This window comes from Camarhynchus parvulus, chromosome 7, assembly GCF_901933205.1.
Source record: "Camarhynchus parvulus chromosome 7, STF_HiC, whole genome shotgun sequence".
Lineage (NCBI taxonomy): Eukaryota > Metazoa > Chordata > Aves > Passeriformes > Thraupidae > Camarhynchus > Camarhynchus parvulus.
In genome coordinates, this window is record NC_044577.1 from 21,931,608 (window position 1) to 21,958,501 (window position 26,894).

The window sequence follows — 26,894 nt, forward strand, 5'->3', positions numbered from 1 at the left end:
CTGACAAAAGAAAAATTATTCTCCTATTAATAAGGGAAAAAACCCAACCCCAAACAGTACAAATCTCTAGTTAAAATTTTCAAAAAGCTTCTGCCATGCATGCTCAAGCAGATCATCCATGTCCTCCAAGCCAACCCGCACACCTGTGCACACAGGCAGAGCTGCTGAGCAGGTAGGTCCTACAGGACAGGAATTCAACCCACAGCAAAGCTATCAGCACCTTGCAGCCATGTGCACGAGTGACTGTGAGCCCAGATGGGAAGTGTTATTTAAATGGAGCCTCTGTAGAGAAATGACACAGGCAAAAAAACAGCAGCTGAGGTGCACTACAGTAATAGACTTTTACCAGCAAGCTTTTATAACAGCCATTGGAAAATGAGTGGCCAAGCAGAAAACAGCCTGGTGATGTACTTGGGACATAATGTTCCCAAGGTTGTAGCTCATCAAAGCCAAGCTGGAAAAGAAGCAATATGTGACTGTGGAGAGCCACAGACTGGGAAAATCTCCCAACCACTGCTACGTGTCTGCCACACAAACAGGCTGCTGGATAGGGACCTCCTGCCCTTCACTGCTGTTACTACAAAGTAACATAACCCACCTACACCAGGCAACAGCTTATGGTCACTCTTGTCAGTACATTCTCATCTAACACACAAAGCGACTTTGGGCAGGTCAGCTGCCTTCATCATGAAAGAGCAGATAGAGGAATAGATATGCTGTTCAGATGAATTCAGGTGAGATAACTACAGCACTTTAAATTCACACTCCATTTTTATTTTGCAGTTCCTTTCTTTGATCAGATAAGCCCAGTGGATTCTTGAGTGCTATTTAGAAATACACAGGCATGTCTGACTGGAGCCATCTGCTTTCAGACTGGGGAGGACAGCCTGGCTTCTGGTCATGTTTGGATGTTTCTTTGCAGCCACATGGAAGAGAAATTGTTTTAAAACTGGAAAATTCAGCTTGGGGAAGTAGCTGCAGAGGTCTCAGAGACTGATTTAGGAGGTGAACGAACACCCTGGGCTGAGCTACGGCTGCTGGGTGGGCTGTGCAGTAGCTATGCCTACGGAGACAGAGAAAACAGGAACAGACTGGAAAGAGGCCGTGGGCACTGGTGCTAAACTGTGTGTACATAGCACCTCGGGAACGCTCTGGAGGAAGGAAGTGAATAGCAGGCTAATACAATCTGCAGTCCTGGCACAAGGCTGCAGAGCACGTGGCACTGAGAGAGGGCTGGTGGTGAGGGTGGAAGGGGGTACAATGTTTCAAAACCTACATACATTCAAAATCTCTCTCACTGTAGCTGCGACTTTGCTTCTCCAGATTGCTTGATGCTGACTTGCTTATCAGGTCCCCAAATCTCTCGATTGACAAAGTCTTATCCAAGTCCTCATCGTCCTCGGCACCAGGAGAGGCTTTCTCTGCGTCATCTCTGCCCTGCACAGAAACCGCCAGGTAAGAATCAAACACGGCAGACCCCTAAAGCCCTCTGGATCCTCCTGCCCTTCCAACAGCACCAGGCTCCATACAACAGGCCTGGGGCACAATGTGTCACATAGAGGCACAGCTCTGCTCAGAACCAAGTGCCAGAACAGACCATCAAGCTCCAAGGCACACTCTGCAGGGATACTTTAGTGGTCCTCCACACCAGTCTTGAGTGGCAGGTATCAAGGGAATATGCCAGTGCCAGTTTTCCCATTAGAGGAAATGTGTAACTTTTGTTTGGCTGGAAATTCTCTCTCCTCACATTTAACTGCTGCTCTCTGGTCTTCCCTTTGCCCAGTCTGCCATCTCTCTCATTCTTAGGCCTCCTCTGTATTTCCCCTTGGGAGACAGCATCCCTGCTCTGGTGAGTTGCCCTTGGGTCGGTGACCACCCTGTGCCTTCCCACCTCCCCTCCACAATCTAGAGACTCCCCGTTCCTCTTGGATGCCTTCTTCTGGCTTTTCTGCCTATTTTCCTCCTGTTTCAGGCAATGGGAACTTCTCTGCCTTTTGCTGGTGCAAGTGCCCTGACATGAGCATCACCAGGTGCCCGCTGGCCTTTCTTTCTTTCTTTCTTTCTTTCTTCCTTTCTCCTGAGCAGCTGCAGCTGGTAAAATTTTCCATCAATATAGCCGAAATGCCAGCGTGGAGCTGTTGTGGACTCCCGTGTTTCCATGGAAACAGGAGGAGGCCCGACTGTGACAAATCTGCTAGGCAGAAAGAGGGAGCAAGGCAGCTTTAGCTGAGAGATCCCTCTCCTCACATCACTGTTCTTAGCTGTGGCCTAGGAGCAGCTTTGTATCTGTGGGCGAGACTGCTTCTCCTCTCACCTTAGCACAGGTGTCCCAAGCCCAGCCTAAATAGGGACAGTCTGTTTTCAAGCTGCTCAGCTCCTCCTGTCACTTGTGTACCCCTGTCCCAATGGCACAGGGACCTCAGAGAGCAATCTCTGGCCTTTCCTGGGCCGCAGTTTGTTGTCTGTGTGCAGAGGAGCAGGGCTCACGAGCAGCCCCAGGGCACGCTCGGTGCAGCCTGTCCCGGTAAGCGCAGGCTGTGTCTCCTGTCCTGCTGCAGCACGCTGCCAGGACACCCAGGACACCGGCCCTGCTCTCAGCCAGCAGGAGCACGGTCCCCGGGGAGGAGACAGCCCCGCTGCTGCTGCTGCTGCTGCTGCTGCTGGATTCCCAGCTCACCTGCTGCAAGTCGATGAAGACATCTCCTACGGGAGGGGACTCTCCAGCTGCCATTTTGGTTCAGGACCTAAGGGCCTGGGCAAAATATCAACCCTTCTCTTTCACCGGCAGGCACCCAGCAAACCTGGAGAGTGGCATAACCTGTGGAGAGAGGGCAGGACAAGGGAATGTCGTGGGAGACTGCTGGCCACTGCCCTCAAGCCCCTGGCTCCTGATCCAGAGGTCACCTCAGCAGCCCCTGGAGAACCTCCCTGGCTTCACTAGGACAGGCCTGTCCCCAGCAGTGTGCAGGGACAAATGGCTCAGTCCATGCTGCTTTGGCCACCAGCTCCAGCTGATCATGGATAGATGGGATCTTGTCCTTCTCTGAAAGGTCACAGGGGCCAACAGAGACATCAGCTACATATAGCTCCTGCATGGGCTGTGCAAGAGAAAGGAAAGCTTCCTGCTCAGCCACCTCTACAGCAGCACACCAGTGCAAAGCTGGAGTGTGACTGACCACCAGGGAAAGAAAAAGTTGGAGAGATGAGGTGCTGGGAGTACATGCCAGGAGCAGGCAGCAGAGTGGTCCTGTGGCACCTAGCTTTAACTGGACAGATCTCAAAAAAGGCCAGAAGGAATCACAGAGACAGCTGTGCAGACCACAGAGATAGGACAAGGACAAACAGTTCATCATTCAAACGCCACACACAAAACAATACATGTTACAGGCAAAGAGACCAAGGCTGCAGATCTGTGCCCTGTCAGCACTGTCAGGGCTAAAGGACACACAAGTCCCTGAGGACAGCACAAAGGAACAATCTGCTCAATACACAACTGCAGGTGAGGAAGGCAAAGAGGTGCTACGCTTGACAAGGACGGGGATACAGACTAACACAGAAACACCTCTGGTCAAACCATCTATAGCAGCAGCACAGCCTAAACAGCATGGGCAGCACTCCAGGAAGAACTGGAGATGGTACAGAGACTGGCACTGGGAAGACACTGATCCCAAAAAACTCATCTGAAACAGAGAAGATGTAAGCATATACACAGTGATTTGGGGACAGGGAGAAGCAAAGTGTCCTCAGCTCACAGCACAAGAAAAGAGACATTCGTTAAAACTACAAGGGTAGAATACAAATGAATTCAAAATTGACAAAATATTTTTTTTCAGTGATGTCATCAAGGAGCAAAACACTGCAATGTCAGAGGATAGCTTGGCAATCTCTCTGGTAACAACTTGTATTTCTGACAAATAAAATTAAGAGAAATTAAACCCATCTTTCAGAACAAGCTATTCTCCAGCTATAAAAGCTTTGGAGTAAGTGCTGCAGTCTATGTCCTGGCTATCTGCTGAGGGGCTTCTTACTATCTCATCTGAAGTACCTAGCATGGGACACTGTCCAAGACAGGTGACTAAAACACTAAAGATTGTCTAAGGAGGAAAGCAGTAAGGACACCTCATCATCTATCTTTGAAGATCTCCAGAAGGTCTACAGTCTGCTTACTCTGCCTACATGAAAAGCTTATTCAAATCAAAAATCCCAGGGCCATCTGTAAGGCAAGATTTTGAGAAGCTAATCTGACCATTGATGAAGGATGATCCTTTGCTCTACCTTCCTAATTATCAGGAATGAGGCAAAACATAACGGAAGAAACCCCTGAAACACACTTCATTGGACTCATCACTAATTTCAGCCTCAGTAAGACATCAACAGCTCAAGAGAAATAGGCTGCCAAGACAGACATCTAAACAGCAAATACAGCATCCAGGCCATCCTTTTAGTAGGAGACATGATAGAGAAAAGATAAATACCTATAAATACCTGTCCTCTTTTTTAGCTCTTTTTCTTTTTTTTGGCATTTAATCATTTAATTCAAGAAAAGGGTCTAATTCCATGAAAACAAACAGCAGTACTTTTGGAACTGAAGGCATGCAACATTTTATTCCAGTGGGAAGAGCTGGCAGGGGAACCTCATTTTGCAGGGACATGGCATCACCACTGTTAAAGAAAGGATTGGACATTTTTAAGGAACAGAGCATTCACAGCTACAGAGTGACTGCAAAAACACGTTGCAAGGACTATAACTTAGGGAGTAAAAAGATAATGGAGCTTTGGACAACAGCTCCTGTAGAGGCAGAATCCCTAAAACTTAGCAAAATAGTAAAGGTAATTTAACAAAATAAATGCTAATGCTCAGCTTTACCTCTGTGCCACTAACATGCCTTGTGGGGCCTTTGAAGTAAACTAAAGCTATCAGCAGGGCTGTGAAGCAAAGTGCTTTGTTTCAGGGCAACCTTAGGTATATCTGAAGCAAGGCAGAGGCTCCAGGGGCATTTTGTGCTCTGGGAGGGAGGAAACCCACATCCTGGAGAACTACTGGGTGCAACATATTCTGCTGACACTAGCTTTCTAAGATATTATACTGAGTTTAAAACTATAGCCCGACTGCCTAAATGAAGTTAAAAGGGAGGGAAAATCCAGCACCTAGTCTTTCTTTACAGATCATAGCAGCACATTTAGAATTATGCTGAAGCCATCACTCTAATGAGGCTGAACAGCTAAAAGCCAGACAGTTGTAGTAGCAGTAAGAGAGCCCTGGGGACCTGCTTTGAAATTTCAGAGGGACTGGGAGATACTCACAGGGTTTCCATCAATGAAAGCACGATGCAGTGTGTGGGCACCTCAATCCGACAGGACTTGGGGCCCAACTGCTGGAAGGCTCTGACGCTTTGGGGACGAGAGAGGAGGTGAGGATGAGAGGTGTGTTCTCTGATTCTAACCCTACCAGCTCTCCTGTTCCTGAAGAATGGAGAGCCCACAGCCTGGAACACTGCTGCTCCCATTCAGCACATTCACGGCTGTCCACGGCCACTAGAGGCCACTTGCCCCTCACTCTGTGCCACCTCTGGAGGAAGGTGGGATGGAAACCTACAGGATCCTGCCTGGCGTTTCTACCACCCTCAACAGATGGAGTTCAGAGAAGAGCAAAATTTTGCCAGTGGGCCAGAGGGATTGATTTATAAGGAAAGGTTAGGAGCTAATTTTATCTAGCACAATATGGGATGACTAAGATGGGGATGGAACAAACCAGCAGTCTGGAAAGATCTCAAGGATGTAAAACACAACTGAAGACTATTTTTTTGTCAGGCAGCCCTTCATAAAGAGACTTAAGAATAGGTTAAAATTTAAAATAGAAACTTAAAAGGAGTATCAGGGAGAATTCTGCTAATGCTAAAGCACCATGCTGAAGTGCCCAGCCTGATGGCATCACTGCCTGGGTTGCCATAAGAAGAGCACAAGACAAAATGGGAAACTAAAAAAACAAACACCACTAAAGAAAAGCAAATGACTGATACCTTCATCCTACTGTATCTCCTGGTTATGGGGAGTACGTGATTCAGCATTCCCGCTAGAAGTAATTTTCAGTAATAGAAGCATCATGCCAGCAGGCCAGATTCAAAGGGAGGCCAGAAAAATCCACAGCCTGCCAACCTGTGTGCACTCACACATCCCTGCTCTCTCCACGAGCACATCAGTAAACAGAACTGGCTCACTTAAATCACCATGCCTTGTACTGACCATTGTACTGACCATCTGGGCTTAAGGCATTCTGAAGGAAATTGAGCAGGCACGTCCCTGCAATGCTGGCAGCTACAGCATCTCCCACATGTTGATCACAGGGACTCCAGTGGGGCTCCCCCGCATTCCCAAAGGCTGCTTCACAGTGCCATGCTTCCCTGTTTTGCTGAGAAAAACAAAATTTGGCACATCTTTGAGGGCCGAGGCGAGCAGTTCACGCTGTCCCTTTGCAACAAAGATGAGTCAGTAATGCTACAGGCAGGCTGCCCCAGCTCTGTGGGCAAGGGGCTGCATGGAGACAGCCATCAGGTCCCACATCCATCCCCTCAGCTCTTCCTTAATCCCTTAGCCATTGGCCGAAAAGAATTTAGCTGTGGAGTGTCTAGACTAGGAGTGGATGTTAAGATAGGGATAAAGCCACAGGGGCAAAGCTGTTTTGAGGATAGGGGAGGAGAAGGGACTCTGGCTCATAGGCACAGACTGGAAGAGCTCACAAAGACGAAGGATTAGAGGCCTTGGAAGATTTTCCTGGGAAGAAATACTGATGTGCCTGTCCACGGAGAAAAGGAGCAGGAGGGATGCTGCTGCATACATCAAAGCATTTGGATGCTACTGTGACACTCACAGCCTCAAAGGCAAACAAAACAGGAGTGGGCTGCACTGCCCCTACCTCTCCTCTGTCATGGCCGAGGAACAGGACACACATACCAGAATGAAAAGGCAACACATAAGACAGTAAACACACAAAGTTTTGTAGCATGAAGGTTTTAACCTGTGGATCTCTCTCCCACATGACTATGTTGAAATTTGTATTATTACACAAACACTTTAGAAGACTTAAATATTTCAATGAATCCTATACTCCACTGAACTACCCTGGATGAACCATCACAGCCATTCACTCCTGAAGCGCTGTCTGTTCCATGACTCTCCCTCATAACAGGCCCTTCATAGGGTACCAGACGGGACGGAGCCTGCACGGTCCACAGACACATGAACGAACACACGGAACAAAATTCACTCCAGAACGAAGTGCCAACAGCAGACAGTAACAATAAGCCACCCCTCCACTGGACGTACGGACGGTTCTAACAGACACACGTAGAGTCGGGGAAGGAAAGGGACACAGCCACCGGGGTCACTGCACCACGTCCGTGCTGTGCCGTGCCGTGCAAGCCCGTACGGTGCGGAGCGCGGGACTGCTGCAAGCCGCGCCGCATCCAGCCCCGAGCACCGCGCTGCGTGCCGTGCCGTGCCCCGTGCCATGCACCGCCCCGCACCGTGCCGTGCCATGCACCATGCCCCGCACCGGCAGCCACCCGCACCGCGCCACGCACCGTGCAGCACCGGAGCGCTCCGCAGACGGGCCGGGGCAGGGCACCCAGGCGGAGCTGCCTCAGCCGGGGCAGCAGCGCAGGTACAACCCACCCCCCGACCCCCTCCCTCCGGCCCGTACCTCGCACCGCCGGAGCAGGAGAGCCGCTCGCCGCCGCCGCGCCGCGCCCCGGCCCCGCCGCCGCGCTCCGCCCGACACGTGCCGTGCCGCGCCGCCTGGCGGCGGGCGGCGCTGCTCCCCGGCCTCCCGCCGGCCCGGCCCGCTCCGCGCCGACCGCCGCCGCTGCCGGGCCTCCGCCGCTTACCGGGGGGCTGCGGGGCGGCGGCGCGGGGCGGTGGCGGGGCGGGGGCCGGGGGCGAGGGCCCCGCCGAGCGGGAGGGGGACGCTGGGGCGGGCTCCATGGCAACCGGATGTGAGCGGCGGCCGCCTCGCTGGTGCGGCGGAAGGGCGCGCCTCGGCGGCAACGCGGAAGAGCGGCGGAGCGGCAGCGGGACCGGCCGGGCCGGGCCGGGCCGTGCTGAACCGGGCCGGGGTCGCCTCGGCCTCCCCGCTGCAGATGGCGGCGGCCGAGACGCTGGTGCGCGGCCTGGCGCGGCTGCTGCAGGACGCCGGTGAGTGGCGGCCGCCGCGGGCCTCGCCGGGCCGGGTCGCGTCAGTGCCCCCGGCGTGTGGGCACTCACGGCCTGGCCCGTCCCTTCCCTGTCCTGCAGGGGACCTCGTCCTAGACGGCTCCAGCACGCTGACGCTGCTCACCTCCACCCTGCAGCACCTCACGCAGGTCTTCGAGCAGCACCTGGGCTCCCGCAACCAGAACCGGGGCTTCGTGGCGCTGCCCTCGCACCCCGCCGAGACAGCCGCCATCCTCCAGGCGCAGTTCCTCTTCGACGTCCTGCAGAAGACTCACTCTCTGAAGGTCCGTACACAGCGGGGCCGGGCGTGCTGCAGGGCCGGCCAGGGGAGGTGGCAGGCACAGCCTCAGAGCAGGCTCCTCTGGTGCCCATTGTCCTCGTGTGACCCAGGGCTCTTGCGTGGAGTCGTCGCTTAGCACGATAGTCTATAGCTGCTTACCTAGGGTCAGCCGTGCAACTCAGCAGAAAGTTTCTCGGAGTTAAAAACGGGGGCAACAGGAGTTAATTAAGTTCTGACCTTGGTAAGGTGTTGTCATTGTTGGGGAAATGATTTCCTGAAGGGCTTGAGCAATTCAGGCACTATCTGGCACCTGAGCACAGCTGAGTGCTCCTGGAGTGATGATTGATGTGCCCAAGGCAGCGGAGCCAGGGAACTTGAGCAGAGGGGTCAGATGCTGTGCACACTCTGAGGCTGCTGCTTACTTCGGCAGCCTGAGCAGTGGTTCTGGTTGATCAGTTTCACAGCACGGGATATTTCTAGTAACGTATCCTCATTAATTTTAACAACAAATAGCCTGTAGTAAAGAGGCTGTAATAAAGATATAACTGCAGATGAAGAAATTTTTCAGAGAGGTTTTTGAAAGTTGGCATGTGCAATGATGCTGCACATGATTCTGCTCAGCACTGAGACATGCAGAGTGGGTAGTAGAGGTGAAAGGAGCCTGAAAGGGGAAGAGGCATTAGCAGCTGTTTTAGGTTCTGCAGTGGAGCTCAAAAGGTATTGCGGCTGACCACTAAAATCTGTGATGTCTTTAAAAACCTGTTTTCCCTGTGAGAGTGGAGCAGTATCAGAATGTTGTTGGGAGGATTTTGTAACAGTGTAGTTAGTGGCGCCCAGAGTCTGTGGAGAAACATGGGTCTCCAGGCAGGAGGAGGCAGGGAGGGACACTGCAATCAGGAGGATGTTGTGGTGAGCGCTCCTGTTCACTAGAAAATGTGCTCTCTCTGGAACAAGCCTCTAAAGAAGGGGAAGCTGCCCATTGATGTCTGGAAATTGTTTACTTGGAAAAGCTAATAATTTATATCAGCCTGACAGATTTTTAAGACACTGGAGGGAGAGGAGATAATCAAGACACAGAGCAAGAATGGCATCCGAAATAAACTCTGGTAGAACTGATCATTAAAACTTGCCAGTGCTCCCATTACAGATGCTCTTGTTCAACGTGCAGCATTAGTGCTGGCATGCAGTGGGCAGTGATTCATTCCTGGCAGGGCTGAAGCTGTGGATGCAGTAGTGGTGATGAGGCCTTAGGATGTCTGTTCTGCATCTGATGAGTCACTTCTGTCTGAATGTATGTGTAACTAGCAGAGATGGTCTGTCTGGTTGTACTTTGCTGTCCACTGTGGAAGTGGTAACTGTTTCATTACTCACTTTCAGTAGCAGCCAGAAATACTGTTTATGCCCTGTCCATAGAAAGCATTAGAAGGTGGTTTTAATAAGCTGCTTTATGGTGCATGAACACAGCCTAACTGCCCTGTGCTGAAAGGGCCTGTTGCTGTGCTACAGAATACAAAGAGGAGGTTTGCAGGCACCTCAGTCTAACACTAACAGTGCCTTGGAGACCAACTCTGTTTTCCATTGTATCTGCTTGTGATTTGCCTTATTTGGCCTCTTGTGGTGAAATGTATGTGCACACCTCCCACCAGAGTGCTAGTTTTACTCAGCTGCTTGATAAACATACCTCCAGCAGTTAGTTTTGTCTTTAGTAGGTTTGCTGGTTGTGGCTGATGAGGAATCCAGCTGTCAGACCTTCCAGTGGTGCTGAAAGTGGTGTAGCTGTGTGGGCAGGGGAGATGAGGAGGAGCTCTGTGGGCTGGCAGACCACTTCTTCACATGCTATTCTCTGTGATCTCTATTGTACTATGGATCCAGGGAGGCAGTGCCACTACCAGCACTGGGAGAGAGCTTTTAAGGGATTACCCGAGCTGGAGGGACAGCCTGTTCAAGGTGCTGCAGTTGGTGCATCAGGAAGGTGGTAATGCAGCACAAATTAAGCTTGACACGAGACTTTTTTTCTAATTTCTCCAGCTTGTTCATGTTCCAAACTGTGTTTTGCAATCTGCTGTGAAGATCTTCCCTTTCAAGTCCCTCCGGCATCTGGAAGTAAGTATAGATGGCAAGAGTGGTTTTGAGTCTTGCTGTTTGGGTTTTCTTGACTAGTTTTGTGGTTGCAGAATGCCTCTACTCCTAAAAACTGGGTAGGCTTTTGTGGCTTCCCTGGAAGGCTAAGGCTAAACTCCTGCAACACTTGCTTGGGGTAAAACTTGGACCTGCTCCACCACTGTAATATTTTTTGATGTATGTTGTTTTTACTTTCTTATCACTGCTGCAGTTGAGGTCTGTCCCTCCACACTGCCTCCGGGGACTGCGATTTGTCTATTCTCAGCTGGAATCTCTAACCTGCTGCAAATGTATCAGTACACTGGAGGTGAGTGTCTACACAGCTCATGGTGTAAATTGCAAGAGAAAGGCTGTCTTCATCCTACAGCTCTTCACACAGGGAAGATATAGAAGATGGTGCTAGCCCTTTTATTCATTCATGTTGTGTATGGCTTCATCTCCCTTCCCTGTTCTGGGGTCCTACCCCTGTCTCAAGCAGTGTTGAAGGATTCCTTGCTTGCAAGCACATGTGCTCTGTAATCTTCTCTTTAGATTCTTGAGAATTTCTGGCTCTAGACAACATTTGTGTCAGCTAGGTCTGACAGGTCTGTGTATCTGGCTGTTTCCACATTCAAGGACTGCAGCTGGTCAAGGTTTATTTCATTGTACCTCAGCAGCCTTTTTAGAGCTGATTGTCAGAGGAAATGCTGTGCCCCAGTGTCTTACCTGCACTGCTGCCCAGCACATTTCTGAGATGTGAAGGCAAGCTCCAGCCATGAAGAGCTGAGTAACATGGGCTGTGCTGGCCATGGGCCTCCGGGCTTCTCTCTGGGATGTGGAAGCAGACACCTGTTGGAGAGCAGGGGCTGATGATAGGGAGTGCTTTCAGAGCTTTTTAGGATACAAGTGTGTATCTTGCTTTTGTTTGAGAGAGGCCTGGAAATGATTTTGTTAGCATGAATCTTTGTGCTAAGTGTCCTGAGCCTAAGAAATCTAACAGATTAGGTTAACTATTGCCACTTCAGAGTAGGAAACAAAAACATCTCCCTTCTTTCTAAATATCTGGCTGTGAGATTCCCATCACCTCCAAATACTTGAATTAGGGACATAAAAGTCACTGCCTCTCTTAGCAAAACAAGGTCTGTAAAGCACAGTATGTCAGCCACCTTCTAGACTCCTGTGTTCTCCTGTGTTCATCTGCTTTTACTATAACAGCTAGGACTCACCAAGGTATGGCTCCTCTCTTCTTCCTAGGAAATAATTTCAGCATGCGGTGGAGATCTGAGCTGTGCTCTCCCGTGGTTGGAACTGCAGACTGTGAACTTCAGCTATAACTCAATCACTGCCTTGGATGACTCACTGGTGAGTGGGGCATCCTTCCTGCATGGCTGAGGAGAAGAGAGGAGATGATCACAGCCAAGAGCCAGGCCTTCTGTTACTGATGCTGCTAGGTCTGGGTGGGAGGAAGTGGGCAGTGTTAATTTTGCTGGCCTCTCCCAGCAGGAGGGGCTTTTCATGCTGTAACAGAGACAGTTGTAGGATCTGATCTAGTATCTTTTTGTCTCTCAGCAATTATTGAATGCTCTGAGGGTCTTGGATTTGAGTCACAACAAGATCCAGGATTGTGAGCACTATTTAACGGTGAGTATTTTGGGCTGACCAGCAGTTTCCTCCTGTGCAGAGGATACTGCTCAAATTCTGTAATCACGTTCCTACTAGGTGAGGTATAATAAAAGAAATGACAGATGTGGTGTGGCTTAGAGCTAGTGCTTGCAGCCTGAAAACCATTGCCCTGTATGTGCAGTCCAAGTGCCACTGAGGCAGAGAAGGCAGTGTCCCTCACCTCTAAGAGAGTTCGCTCTAGCTGTCACTCGGCATTCCAGCGTGGCTGAGTGGTAAATGCACTGATACACACAGAGTACTCTATGTACAACCTCTCCCAGGGTGGGTGCTCCACTGTGGCCAAGACTTGCTGTAATCTGTGCAGCAGGTGAGAATTATGTATACAGGCATGGGGCTGTAGAAGCTTACTGTTCAGTTTGTTCAAACTGCCAGCAGAATTTACTTCCTGCTCTCAGAAACCAGTCAGTTACTCTAGAAAGGAAATAGTCCATCACAATGGCATGTGTGTTTCTGGGAAACAGCATTCAAATCCATGCTTTGCTGGGCTGGATCTGCTTCTTTGAAGGAAAGCTATGAAACAGCTTTTTGTGGAGTTGGTGGGCTCACAATGGGCTCCCCATCATCTTTACAAAAGTAAGAAAGGGTTTATTTTGGTAGTTCACTCCTTTTGCTGAGGCATCCTTTCCTATGCTCCATCAAAGTTTGTGAGGAAAGAGAAGGGTGCTCCTGGCAAATTCTGTAAAGCAGTCAAATGATGCTGAGTGCCCCTAAACAAACCACTCCCAATGTGAACATCGAACTCTTCCTGCAGAAACAGTCTAAAGAAACTCACTTGTTGGTTCACCTTGTTGGGATGAAAAAAAATTGTAGAAGCTAGTGCCCTGCCTTGAGTTCAGGGCCAGGCCTTGAGATTAGGTCCCAGCTGATCCAATGCTGCTCTTCTCTCTGAACAGACCCTTACAGAGCTAGAATACCTCAATCTGGCATACAACTTCCTGTCCAAGGTGCCAAACCTTGGCATCTTCAGCCGATCCAAGCTGGTGACTCTGATCCTGCGCAACAATGAGCTCGACAGCATCAATGGTGAGCCCAGAAGGGAGAAGCATTTCTGAGTTTGAAGCTTTCCTGTAGTCCTTGGGAATGAACAGAACTCGAAATCTTGGGCACAACTATTTTTGCTAGGGTTCATTTTTGGGGGAGGTTATGTTGTCTAGCATGCTGATGGTTTCTTGCTTTGTTCACAGGAGTGGAACAGCTTGTGAATCTGCAGCACCTGGATGTGGCCTATAACCTGCTGCTGGAACATGCCCAGCTGGCACCATTGTCCACTCTGCACTCTTTAAAAAAAGTAAGCATAAAGCCTGATGAGTTGGTAAATTAGGGATTTCATGGTCGGGGTGTGCAAGATGGAGACTTTGTAGTATCCAGAGAGTTTTGAAAGATAAGTTCAACTCTTGAGCATTTCAGCCTTCATTTTTAGTGACCCTTCCTCAAGCTAACCTTTTTTCATATATTCATCCCCACTTCCTTGCTCATCCTTTCTGATTTTAACATTGTCAAGTTCAGAAAAGATCCTCCCATAATCTTGTTGTGAATTTGTGTGTTCAGAGAAATCTGAAGGAGCATGGCAGTCACTATAGTGCTTATGAAAGAAGATCATAGAATCAGAGAGTGGTTTTGGTTGGTAGGGACCTCAAAGATCTAGTTCCAACCCTCCTACCATGGGCAGGGACACACCTCCCACTAGACCAGGTTGCTCAAAGCCACATCCAATCTGGCCTTGAACACCTCCAGGGATGGGACATCTACAGCTTCTCTGGGCCTGCAAAGGACTGTTCTTTCAACACTTCTCAGAGTCAGTACTGAAAAAACTCATAATGATTTAGGTCATGAATAGGAGATACTGTAATCTGCTTCTCTATTTGCTGAACTAATTTCAAGAAGCATTTTAAAAGCCTAGTCCTCTCCTGGCTTGATAACTATTCCACTGCAAGAATATTTCTTGAAGCAGAGAGAAAGACTGGAGCCTGCAGGCAGGATAGACTGGGGTAGAGAATATTGCCTCTAATAATTTGTGTGTTTCCCTCACCCAGCTGTATTTGGAGGGAAACCCAATATGGTTCCATCAAAATCACCGATCTGCAGCCCTTGCCCATGTGTCTCCCAGGGCAGCCTTCTCCAATGTGAGTATTAGCCACCTGCCTTCTGCTCCTGCTTTTGAAGGCATAGGGTGTTCTAACACTTGGGGCAAATGAGGGAAATTAAACTTGTAGATTTATTCCAGTTGTGTAACAGTGGTGATTCTTTTGTGGCTGCTTCTTCTTTTTTCCTTTTTTTTTCTTTTTTTTACCTGCAGTAGAGTAGTTTGACCTTACATTTTTATGTTATGTGCTGGCCAGCACAGAGTTGAATACTGATCTCGGGTTTGCAACACTTCAAATCTTAGTATGGCTTCACTGTCTACTTCTTCAGTTTTGCTCACTGATGGAACTTTGTTCATGCTGGATAGTAATGATGTAGCTGGACTGTGCAAAGAAGAAACTCCCAGTCTTTGCCCACCTTACCAAAGTATGTACTACTTTGGCAGCCATGGCCACCTCTTTGTCTCCTTCACTCTGCTCTCAGTCAGGTGTCATTACTGTTCCCTTATACTCCAGTGCTTAGCTCAGTTCTTGGTAATCTGATTTCAAATAAAGAAGCCAGCAAATCCAGTGTTTGGTAATTTAGCAGAATAAACTTACTTGCTAAGGGTCAAAGGTGTTCCAGAGCTGGTCTGCCCTTCATATCAGTGGTAAATGGCTGGATTCATTGTCTTCAAACTGCATCTTGGAAAAAGCTCAAATTACTGGAACCTATGTGGAGTCAGGCTAGAAGTAGGATAAAGGCTTTGAGGTGAAGGTCAGTACCTTTCAAAACAATTTGAGTTGTTGTAGAATAATCCATTGTACCTCTTCCGCGAAGTGTCTTGGATACGTTTCTGGAAGTTATAAAGTCTGTAAACAGGAAAACCACAACGGTCCCTTCTGGCCTTACATGCTATTAGGTAGCTACAACTAAAGGAGTGGTGGATAGGCAGGAACAGGGTTGTTTCTTTGCAGTTTTTTTGCCAGGGATTCCAACCCTAGGGTGGCCTGAAGGGATGTAGGAGTCAGCAGAAGTTGTCCTGAGTATGTGCCAGCCAAATGGAATCTGACTGCAAATGGGTCTCTAATTACAGTTCTTCTTGGACGGGGAGCCACTCTCTTCCTCAGACCTAATGGTAAGCATAATTGTTAAAAACTGATCTTAATGCCTTTGGGACTGGGAACTCTGACAGGTTTTTGCATTGTCGTGTGTCCTATTAAATCTTTATGGGCTACCTTGACTTTGACACAGATCATTTTGTCTCTGCTGATTCCTAATAATTGCTGGAACTGGCCAGTGTAATTTATTCTGGCTTATGTAGCCTTGCAGGACTTGGAGCCTTGCCTGTTTCCTCTTCAGGTACTGTATGGTACTTGACACTTGAGCTACATGTCAGCAAAATAGTTATCAGTTTCCCATCTGCTATTTTTAAGAGAAAGGCAGAGATTGAGGTAAATGAGAGTGGTTGTGATAAACAATCCAGTCAATCAGGCAGGATCTGTTGTCAGTGCTTTGAGATGGTGAAAGCTTGGGGTGAGGAGCAGGAAAGCTGTCAGCCTGAGTTGTGGCTTGGTTACCTTGTCTGCCCTTTGTTCTCAGCTGGAAATACTCTATTTTTCTTGCTTTAGCACCTTCCAAGACTTGTGCAAAGTGTGTCCCAGTCCATCCATACTTCTACCTCAGAGAAGACTGCACTGGATCGCAGTGCACTGGAGAGCTCCTATGCTGCAGACTTCAGCGACAGCCAGTCCCCATCAGAGAATGTGGTCGTCAGGGTCCCTCGAAAGAAAAGCAAGGTCTGGGACTGACATAGCTTCTTAGCCATGTAGCTGGCATGTTGGGTGAAGGGGATGCCTTGATGTGAAGTCTCCTGCACTGAGATGTGGTCTGGTACTGACTGCGTGGTTAGTGAGCCTCTACACTGCTGTGTGTTAGGAAAGGGCTTTAATGTTAATCTTCATATACCCTCACAAGTGTTTCAGGCTGTGTCCCTACACTGTAACAGCTACAAACCCTTCAGCTTGGCAGAGCCCCTCATCAGGTGCTGTTTTCATTGTTCTAGTTCCTCACAACTACTTTTGTCCTGTTTTTTTTCAGGGAAAAGTCAAAGTGCGCAGAGCAAGCATTTCGGAGCCAAGTGACACAGAACACGAGCCCCAGGCATTACCCCTCTCTGCTGGTGAGCCTTGTTGTCTTTCTTAATAACATAGCAGCTAAACTGCCCAGAGTAAGAGTGCTCTGGCCTGGTGACTACCTTCATACTTCCCAAGTTTTCTCTTTGCAGGTCTGGTCCTAGAGCATCAGAAGGAGATGAAGCGCTTGGCCAGCTTCAGGGATCGCTTTGGTGCTGACTGGCTGCAGTACAAGAGACACCTGGAGGAGCATGACCAAGTGCCCGTCATGTCCCGCAGCCGCTCTGCAGAGGAGATCACAGGCACACCTGCTGCAATGGACCTGCAGAGCGAGAGCTCTGACCCAGAGCAAGGAAAGCCCCAAGTATCCCAGGAAGAAGGATCCTCTCCTCCTTTGGATGATGCTGCAAAGGAGGAAGAGCCTGAAGTACAGCTGGATGAGCTTATGGAAGGAGAACAGAGAGGAGAAGAGGAGGCAGATGAGCTAATTCTTGAAGAGGAAGAAGAGGAGAAGGTAGAAGGTAAACAGGTCCTTTCACTGCTGTTTTTAAGGGCTTGGATGACAACAAAATAGATTAATCAAATGTGATTTGTCTCTGAAGCTGTATCATGGTGCCCAGTATTGTGGCTAAGGACCTAGATCCAGCAGGACTGAAGGCATACTGCATGTACTGACCTGTATTGTGTCTTGTTTGGCAGTGGACCTGTGCCAGCCAGTGCTGGTGAGCCAAATAGAAGGTGAAGGGGACCCAGAGCCAGAGTGGATCTTCTTGCGAGTCACAGCTAATCATGTGATTGAGGTGGAACTGAAGGCTGCCAGAGTCCTCCACAAGCTGGAGCTGAAATGCCTGAAGAATGTGGAGACCTCTGAGTTGACCTGGAAGAGGATGGTGAGTTACACTTCTCTGTGAGTCTTTGTCATCTTACTCCCTGTGTATGGCAGCATTCTGGATTTGGGCTCCTGTCGAGAATCCTGCAGGTCTTTTCCTACCATCTGCACAGCCTCATTGAGCATCCCTTCAACCCAATGCATGTGTATCTAATGGCATCTCTATTGCTTAGACTACCTGTGATAATGCAGCAGAAGCCAGCATCAAATCTGTTCCAAAGCTGGAATTTAAAGACAGTGGCTGGACTTGTTCTGGTGTGGAGGAATGAAAGACTTCTCAAGAGGAACTTAAATGAAATGGAGATCTCCTTCCCATTCATTCCTCGCTGGGATATCACCCTGATCTTGGAGGACTCTTTGAGGATTGCATTGTTTCTAGAGCAGAACAGAGTCTAGTCTGGCAGCTCAGTGGGCAGTTTGCCATCTGTTCTAGCTGCACACTTCAGCATTACCAGTCCTATTTGGCTTTTGTGGTTCTTTAGAAAGGGAGTCTGGAAATCCCTTTTTCCATGTGGTAAGATTTTAACATTCAGTCTGTATACAGACATGTTCACAGGTTTCTCTAATTCTGTTTTCTCTAAAAGCTCCAACTCATTTTTAAGCCCTGCCCTTGTGCCTTTCTGAATGTTTGTGGTTTGATATTCTTCTGAAATACCTTTATGAAAAAGATGTTTTGTTTGAAATACTTTGTTCTAGGCCTTGAGAGTTACTGTTGTAAGTTTCAAGTGCTCATGCAATTTTTCAAGCACTCAGTGCAAGTCTTGTCAGCACTTAATAGCTTTATATTTGTTTGTTTATTTCTGCCCATTTTACCAGACTCCCAAATGCTATCAACTGTGAGGGATGCTTAGGACTCACTAAATAAAGTGCATGTATGGCCATGTTTCAGCCTTTTGCAAGCAAATGTAGTCTGTGAAAGCTTCTCCCTCATCCTAGAAAGGGTGTTTTCTGTCTCCTGCAGGACCTGGAGCGAGTTTTCCCTGTCCTCACGTTGCACTTCAGCTACATCCGCAAGGACCGGCAGAAGCGCAGATATGTGGTGCTTGACGACTGCCCTGAGCAGTGTCTGCAGGTGAGGGGCTTGGGGAGGGCGCACTGTTACTGCAAGGCACTGAATTCTTCCAGCCAGCATAGGGCTGCTGTTCTCAGAGCACCTGAGCCCCTGCTGCCCGGGTCTGGCTTGTAGGGATTTCTTCTTCTGCACAGGTGACCTGTGGAGGGCCCTGTGAGCATGGCCATGGGCAGTGGAGCTCCTGTAGCATAAACAGTGCTCTCAAGGAGAGAGTCTTGCAGTTTTCTCCCTCTTGGGATGAAAAGTTTGTAGTCAAGCTAGTGATCATTACTTGTGCACATGCAATGTAATATTTTGTGAGTGCTGAGTGATGTGCTGGCCTGTGCTTGGTCCTCTGGACAGTAAATGTCAGTGCTATGTCCACACAGATGCTGTAGGGACTCTGGTCTCTCATTCAGTAATTTCTCTCAAATTCTCCTTGTTAGAGACAAGACACAAATAGATGGGACCTTTGAGATCAGAGTTCCAGAGGGAGCCTGTCAGTATGTAGCTATCAGGCACAGACCTGCAAAAACAGGTTGTCTTGGTCTTCTGCAGTGAAGCTCCATGTCCTTGGCAAGTCTTGCACAGCTGGGAAATATTGTTGCACCCCTTACACTCTGAAATGCTATAGTGAGGCATGTGAAAAGACTTGCTGGTGTCAGAAGCTTGATCCTTTTCCCTGTGCTGCTATTTATAGTGTATCCTTGAAGTGCTGTCCCCAGCTGTTGAGGAGAATCGGCGAAATCAGGACCAAGAAAAGGGATCCATGAAGCTCCAATGCCTGAAATGCAAGCAGGAGTTTTCACAGTCCCTGCCCCCCTGGCATCAAGGTTCCTATTCCTCAGAGCTTGGAGACACCAAAATCCTGGAGACTCTAGTTGCCCCGGATCAAGGTAGGCTGTAGTGCCCAGAAGAAGGATGTTTGCTAATTAATGCCCAGGCAGACTTCCAGGGTGGCAGCTGTGGTGCAGAGCATGAAATGTATAGGAGATGTGTTGTCTGTACTGGAATTTAAAACCTATTGTGGGATGAACTCTCACTTGGCCTACTTGGACTGGGAAAAGCCTGCCTTGTTTCCTAGCAGGAATAAACCACTGGTTTAAGGTTAAACAAACATCACTCTGTGCTGGGTGGCCTGGGGGAACACAAGGGTGCTGGAAACTGAAGTCTGGGAGAGGACTTACAGGTCATGTAGCCAGTTCTGCCACAGAGACTTTATTTGTTCTAAAGAGCTTTTGCTAATGGAAGCTTCCAGGGAATCTGCGTCAGTATTTCAGGTAAAACTTTGTCTGTTAGACATCAGAAAAACAACCAGAACCCTAATCTAAGTCTCCCTGTCTGTGATCTTAAGCCCACTCTTGCTGCCATTTCGGAGGAGCAATTTATTTCTTTCTTTGTACTTGAGGGCCATTGTTCTCCCCTGGCAACTTTTCTTGGTTTCTGTCCTCTAGACTAAATAAGCTCAATTCTGTAGATAATTTACTTGTCAGTCATATCTCATACATTCAGTTTCTTGCTGGTCTTTGTACTTTTTCCCATTTGTCCAGGTTTTTCTTTGGCTGTTTAAAACTAGATGTGGTATTTCAGCTGAGATGTGGCTAGTCCTGTGTAGGCATCTTGTGATTGCTGTGTTTTTCAAAGCTCAGTTTATATTCCAAGTGGGGAGTGCCATAGCTGAGAAGATGTTGTTTTGACAAAGTATCCTGGGATTGAAGTACTGCAGTGAACACAAAATGCTGTCCTGGCTGCAGCACTTTTCTCCACCCCAGGATACTTTCTTCTCCCTGCCAGACTAATGGGAATCCCATGATCCAGCTGGGAAGTCTGTTCTGGTGTGGGTGAAGGGAGCAACAGGAATCAGTGTCAGAAGGGATGAGGACAGCTGGGGCAGGGATGCAGCATGCTGGGGATGGAGGTGGCTAAGGAAGTGGTCATGGGCTTGGGCTTCTGAGGTTATGTGGGCACTTGCAGATGTGAAGTGGAGGGAAGTCATGAGACAAAGCCCTGGTACAGTTTCAGTTGCAACCACAGCACACACTGGGCCACCCTAAATTTGAGCAGAGCTATTTCATGTGGCACTGATCCAGAATTTCTGGTTGATTTGTGAGGGGAGGTATGTAGGATATGCTTCTGAACAAGTTGCTCAACAAGCTGCTCAAGTCAGACTGTAACTATTCTCTACTTTGAAAAGGGAGGGCTTGTGGTTTGCAGAGGAGGTGGGGGGAAGTAAAATCTTGCTGGGGAGAGCTGTTCTGGCTTTTCTTTATACCTGACAAAATCTTTCACAGGTCCTGCAGCAGCTGGTGAGCCCATAGCCTGTCCCAGTTGTTCCAGTGACCATGTGGTCATTCTGCCTTCAGAGGAGTGCTCCAGCACACCTCTGCCGCCCGGTGCCGACAGCACGAGTGAGGACCTGTCAGACTCCGTGCTGGAGGGAGGCAGCCAGCAGGAGGGCCCAGAGGAAACGTCTGTCCTGGCCACTGAGAGCAGGAAGTTCTACATTGGTGGGGAGGACAGCTCGGAGATAGACACCAGCAACAGCGCCAGGAGCCCGGAGCTGAGCGCTGAGCCTGAGCCTGGCAGCATTCCTCATCCCACCTGCCATGGATCAGAGGGTGGCTCTGGGAAGGAGCAGGGTGTGAAGAGCCAGTCCTTGTCCCTCAGCCACCCGGACACCAGTGGGGGCAGCCTGGTGGGAAGCTGCCGTCACAGCGCTTCTCGGGGGCCCACGCCTTCTCCGCTCTCTGTGAACTCTGAGTCTGAGGAAACGTGGAATCTCGGTCCTTGTGAGTATGAGGAAGCTGTGCAGGGTTTAGGGGTGTTGACAGCTTGTTGCTGGTTTTATCACTGGTGCTTGCAGGGTACACTTTCTCCTCTTTAATGGGGAAGGGGGACATCAAGTATGAGCAGCCATAAACATATGGTTCTTATGAGTTGAGATTTTCATTCCCCTTTCTGTTAAATCCTCATGCCTGAAGGTAGGAAAAGTGAGTCAGCTCCTAACACCTATTATTGCTTAGACTCTGAGTAATAGGGTCTTGTTCTGAAGCTGCATTACTCAGTCATGGACACACTGGGTTCCTGTGGCGTCCATGAGCTGCCAGCTGGAGCATTACCTTTGGAGAATAGTATGCACAATTCCTCTCTATTTATTCTTTAGCTTAAGTGCAGTGTGAGGCTGGTGTGCTAGAAGGAGGCTCTGGTTTATGTTGCTTGTGCTTTCCTCGCTTTTTTTGTAAGCTTCAGATGACAAAACCTGCCCAAGGGACTGCATGCTGGCTGTATGAGAGCTGTCATGCAAGACAGGAGGTCCACAAATTATTTTTCTGAAGGACCTTGGATTTCTGATGTAGCAGACTGCCTTTGCCTGGGTAGCAGCTTGTGATTTACAGAATTTACAGAAAGTTGGAAAGGAGCTGTGGAGGTTATCTGGTCTAGCCCAGCAAAGTGACTCTACTGCAGCTGAGTGTAGTTCTGATTTATAACCTGTTGTTTTCTTGATCTATAGAGGTCTCCCCCAGTCCTTCAAGACTGCTGTGCCTCAGAAGAGGAGTCAATGTAGAATCAAAGTTTTAAGGTTGCCTGGTTCAGTCTTGTACAGTTGAAGTATGAGAAATAAGGCAGTCTCTTTTCTGGGGTCAAATTGCAAGGTCCCAGTTTAAAACTGAGCCTATGGAAAGTTGCTGGTGAGGAGTGGTTGATTAGTGTAGTGTTTCTGATGGAGAACAGGCTCTGCTGGGAGGCGTGAACTCTTGGGCAGTACTGTGGCTGTTGTATAAATTTTTTGGTTATACAATTTCATGACAAACCTAATTATACTCTTTAGCAGTTTTATTGGTGTCTTCCTCAGGCCTCTTTAACCTTGCCACGATCAAAGCCAGTTAAAAAGTTGACCTCAGCTGACACCAGCTGAAATAAGAAATATCTTTCTGGCTTTGTGATAAAGAATTGTCCTCCTGCCAAATCCAGCAGCAAAGCAGTGTCCTTCTGAGACTAAACAGCTAAGAACAGTTTGAATCTGGCTTAGACCAAAGCTTTGTGTATCTCAAAAAAAAAGTGTTGGAGCAATGAATTTCTCTTTTATCTCCACATGGAGACCTGTGGGCTTTACAGGTTGGTCCTTTGTCTTGAGGAGAGACTTGATGGAAGCAGGTGTGCAGATGGGGTGACACTGTGTCCTGGTGCCTGTGTGCATGCTTGGCAGCCTCTGGTCAGGGGACAGTGTCATTGCTGCCCTTTGCTCTCCTCAGCTCTAAACAGCGTCCTGAACACGAGGGACTTCCGCTCAGTGGATCATCGCCTGAAGCTGTACCTGGACATGGAAGTTTTTGAGGAGAATGCTGAGGAGTTCCAGTGCTTCCTCAAGGTGAGCTCCACAGCACCACTCCTACAACTCTTCTGCTGTCCCTCTTGCCACTCTGTGAGTTCTGCACTGAGATGGTGTCTCAGAGACTGTGGGATGTGAAGGGAGCTGAAGTGTCTTTGAGTCTGGCCTTTCTGTGGATGAGCTGCCAAGGGGCAGGCCAAAGGTGTGACCCACCCTCTGTATGCTCTAGGTGGTCATGGTGAAGTTTGGCCGGCCAGGAGAGTTCCTCTCAATCCTGGTTGCTTCTGACCTCAAGATTTATGTGCTGGAAGTCACTGGAGCTATCAGGTGAGGACCCTGCAGCCAGTCTGTGAGTGCTGGGTAGTGCCAGCCTGTGCCAGCCTTGCTGCCCTTACCCTGGAGGGGTGGGGACATGCACAGGCTCTTCTGGCAAACCCCCTGCTGCAGTGGGAGAGGAGATGGGACAGCCTGCTGCAGCTGGGGGCCATGCTCTGTGATTAGGGGACAACCTGCAGACTGGCTGAAGAAGAACGATTCTCACTACCTGTCTGATATTTCTCATCTGGAAGTGGGACTCTGCCGCCAGACCTTGCGAATGGAGTTTGAGAACCCAAAAACTTCCTACAATCTGCTGATCCGGAACCAAAGCTGCTGTGACCAGTTCCTGCAGACCCTGACAGGTAAGAGTAGAGCTGTAGGGATGTGGGGGAGAGGATTTGAAAGATTTGTTCTTGGGGAACTATCAGGACAGCTATTGTTGGATAGATGTTGGAACTAAACTTCTTGACAGGTCAGAAAAAGAGCTGGGAGAGAATCTCACTGCCATCGTAACTTGGAACACCTCTCTGAACAGTAGAGAAGTGTCCTGAACTGTTATGTACTGCCCTTGGGTGTGCAATAAAAGACACCTTCCTTCTCCCCCTCTTTAGATCTCATGCAAGAACTGCCTGCTAAGCACAGGAGTAAGGTGAAGGAAATCCCCACTGTGGAAATGAATCCCCAGCATTGGCTATGGTAAGAGCCTGTGAGAGGCTGTCAAGGTGGTAGTCAGAGGACCAGGAGAAGGAGGACTTTGCATTATCTGGGAGATATGAGTCCTTCCCTTCCCCAAGAGAACTGGGAACAGTAGCTAGTTCACAGCAAACCTAGACTGGAAATGGATTGCTTCCTTATCAGACCACTGTTGTATCTCCTCCAGGCCTCTGCTGGACTCCAAGACCACAGATTCTGCAGCTGCAGGTGACACTTGTTTCTTCTACCTGCTGGCATACCTGATCCAAGGTACAGGAGATCTCAGTAGCCAGATGTCCTACACATTGTGCTGTCTGCTTACATGCTTGTGATTTTAGTGTACAGTCTGGGGGAAAAGAGCTGTGCCTTTTTTCCAGCAGTGAAACAGGGTGGGGGCATGAGTGAGGGCTCTTTTCTAGTGTTGGGTTGTGTAGAATAGCAGCATACTTCTGTTCATCCAGCAAACCTCCCAGTCCTTTTCTACATGGAAGTCTAAGCTCTAGGGAGCAGCTGGTCCTGCTTTGGTGACAGCTTGAGAAGCTGGAGATTATCTGAGGGCTGGATCATTGCCCTGATCTGAGGGAAAGATGAGGAGTCATAAAAACAGATGGTTTGTGTGAACTGCTGAAAGGCTTCTTCATTTGGGAAAACAGAAGTAGGTGTCCAGAACCTGAGATGATAGTACAGAAGGAGCGTGCTGGAGCCCTTCAGGTTTTGTTCCAGGCCTTGCTGAAGGACAGATGTGTTAAACTTGGGGTTTGAGTGAACAATTCCAGTGTCGTCATAGCTTGGGACACTGAAAAAAAAGAGCAACCTAGCTCTTAATACCCTTCTGACCAATTTGCTAAGCTTATGCACCCCTGGTCACCACTGGCCCTTGGGGAGGCATGGGAATGTGAGAATCAGAAGGAATCTGTGGGAAGTATGTTTATTGCTATCCTCAAACTGAACAAATAGTATGTGAGAGGGAGAACTTGCAGTGCATTTTTCTTACTCTACAGTTTTCTCCTCTTTTAGAGTATGGTGCCCAAAACTGGACACAGTTCCAGCTGAGATCTCATTACCAAGTAGACAGGATTAATTAAACATCCCCTTTCTGATAGTCCTACTAATTCCCAAGAGTGAGATGTGATGAGAAAAGCAACATACTGCTGCATCAGCTTGTGATCCCCTGTGACCTCAGCCACTTTTGCTAATGGTTTCCTATTACTGTGCATCTAACTTATTCCCAAGTTGTAGTGCTTTTAATTTGCATCCACTGAAATAGCTGGGTTATATTTATGTTGCCTGAAGTTTATCAAAACTACTTTACTTCCTGTCATATTTGTGACACATCCCAGCTTGGTATTAAACTTTATGTGTGTGCTCTCTGTTCCACCCATGAGATATCTGCAGCCAGAGAAATTCAGGCCAAAAAAGGCAGGCTTTGAGCTGCAGCTGTCAAATTTTAACTAAGGAGTAGAAAAATGTTGTTTAAGAGGTCAAAGGACTCATGTGACTCTTCCTGCCTCACTTGAGGGCATGGGTTGGACAAGCCTTGCTGGGCAGTGGTCTTTCATGTACCTGCTCCTGCAACAACCTTGGATAAGCTGGTCAAGCCCAGCCACTTTTCAGTACCCTGGTCCCCTCTTCACTCAGGAAACTGGATAAAGTCATTCACCCAAGTTACTGCTGCTGTAAAGGATTTCCCTAGGGGAGGAATGGAGAGCAAAGCTGGTTCTGTGGTGACTCAGGCTCTCAGCAAAGCATTTCTTGTTCCCTCATATCCTTTTAGGGGCATCTGCTTTTCCTGTGACCCTGCTGAGTACCCGAAGCATGCTATTTCTGCTGGAGGAGAATCACCAGTGGCAGGTGCAGCCCTCCTTGGATGAAAACCATGAGGCAGAAATGCCTCCTAGGAGCAACATGCAGTTGAAGGAGAAGCAGCCAATCACCAGTATTAGCAATATCATCACCTATCGCCTATGTCCTTGTGACATCAAGCTGATGCTTTATGATGAGGTAAGCAGGAGGTGCTCATGAGGTCAGGGTACTGGGGGCTGACTGTACTCAGATCCTGTTCCTGCAGGGGTGTTTTGGGGCTGTCATCTCCCATCATAACCTAGGGCCTTGTACCACAGAGCCAGGGGAGCACACTGGAAAGTCATGCAAGGGACACTCGGCTGCTGGCAGCAGAGAGGGAAGAGGAGGTCACAGAGGAATTAGGAGGAGCCGGCAGCTGTGCTGGGGGATGGTGGCTCAGGGCTGATTGGTGCCTGTCAGGCCAGTCTGCTCATTCACCTGCCTGCCTTTCCTCCCTGCCAGGTACTGAAGCTAGAGAGCACGTGGCACATCCGCACAGAGTGCCCTGAGCTCCTGGTGGAGCTGGTGGAGTGGATCCGCGGGCCCTGGGAGGAGATGTTCTCAATCGAGCTCCGGAAGGCTGTGCATGAGGCACTGGAGTGAGCCTGGGGGCTGGAGCAGGCAGGACTTGCAGCCAAGTGCTGCTGTGCCAGCAGTGGTGCAAAAGTGTCTCCCACTCCGTCTGACCTTGCTGTCCTGTGGCCTCTGCCTTCCACTCTGCTCTGGCCCCTGGCCCCTTCTGGTGAGTAAGAGGGGAGCACATGATGGTTCAGACTGGACAGTCAGTTATTTGCACTGGATTGGCCACCCAAGGAGAAGGTGGAGAGTGTTCCTTGTAATAAATAGTGCGTAAGGTACCCAAAGGCAGTCAGGTGCCATTTCTGGCAGATGCATTTGCTGCCTTCTTAGCTGTTTCAGGACAGCTATCATTATATGCTGATGATTTTTTTTTCCTCTCCGTCCTTCTTGTCCATGGTTTCCCTAAAGCTACCTGCTTCAAACTGGAGCCTGATTGCACAAGGGGATGAAGCATGTTGTACACAACCCCACAAAGAGCCCTTGCCTCTCTGCCTGATGGGGCATGGCTCAGTCTGCTGCTGTAGTCTTTCACTGTCACTGGGAGGAAGGAGCCTTGAGGTTCTCAGCACAGAAATGTATTGCTCATTGCTTAGGGGTCAGGGCCTTGATGGGCACCAACAAGTATAAGCAAGGCTTAGGTTTTTTCTGAGAAGTCCAAAAGCAAGAGTCTATTTTAACATGAGTTTTACTATTTTCTATTGTAATAAAAGCTTATATTTATTGAA

General features: G+C 48.9%; 2 protein-coding genes across 4 annotated transcripts in view; one reads left to right on the forward strand and one right to left on the reverse strand.

Annotated features, from left to right (window-relative positions):
* Nucleotides 1–7,771, reverse strand: part of SLC4A3 (solute carrier family 4 member 3) — a 33,685-nt gene extending 25,914 nt beyond the window's left edge. For 2 of the 3 annotated variants that reach the window (XM_030952384.1, XM_030952383.1), the window contains exons 1-3: nt 7,700–7,771; nt 2,678–2,818; nt 1,281–1,437 (exon numbers count right to left, since the gene is read on the reverse strand). In XM_030952384.1, coding sequence (XP_030808244.1) covers nt 1,281–1,437; nt 2,678–2,731 — 211 coding nt within the window. In that variant the 5' untranslated portion in view covers nt 2,732–2,818; nt 7,700–7,771. Of the gene's footprint in view, nt 1–1,280; nt 1,438–2,677; nt 2,819–7,699 lie in introns of those variants that run through there. The other variant, XM_030952382.1, reaches the window with a different exon arrangement.
* Nucleotides 7,772–8,038: 267 nt separating this feature from the next.
* Nucleotides 8,039–26,894, forward strand: STK11IP (serine/threonine kinase 11 interacting protein). The gene is made up of 24 exons (XM_030952771.1): nt 8,039–8,190; nt 8,290–8,492; nt 10,517–10,591; nt 10,821–10,916; nt 11,843–11,950; nt 12,158–12,229; nt 13,165–13,294; nt 13,456–13,559; nt 14,305–14,394; nt 15,429–15,470; nt 15,964–16,131; nt 16,433–16,514; nt 16,620–16,988; nt 17,167–17,357; nt 18,318–18,428; nt 19,108–19,303; nt 20,699–21,196; nt 22,661–22,776; nt 22,967–23,064; nt 23,239–23,417; nt 23,667–23,751; nt 23,936–24,018; nt 25,523–25,749; nt 26,053–26,894. The coding sequence occupies exons 1-24, from the start codon at nt 8,136–8,138 to the stop codon at nt 26,191–26,193; spliced, it is 3,519 nt and encodes a 1,172-aa protein (XP_030808631.1). The 5' UTR covers nt 8,039–8,135; the 3' UTR covers nt 26,194–26,894.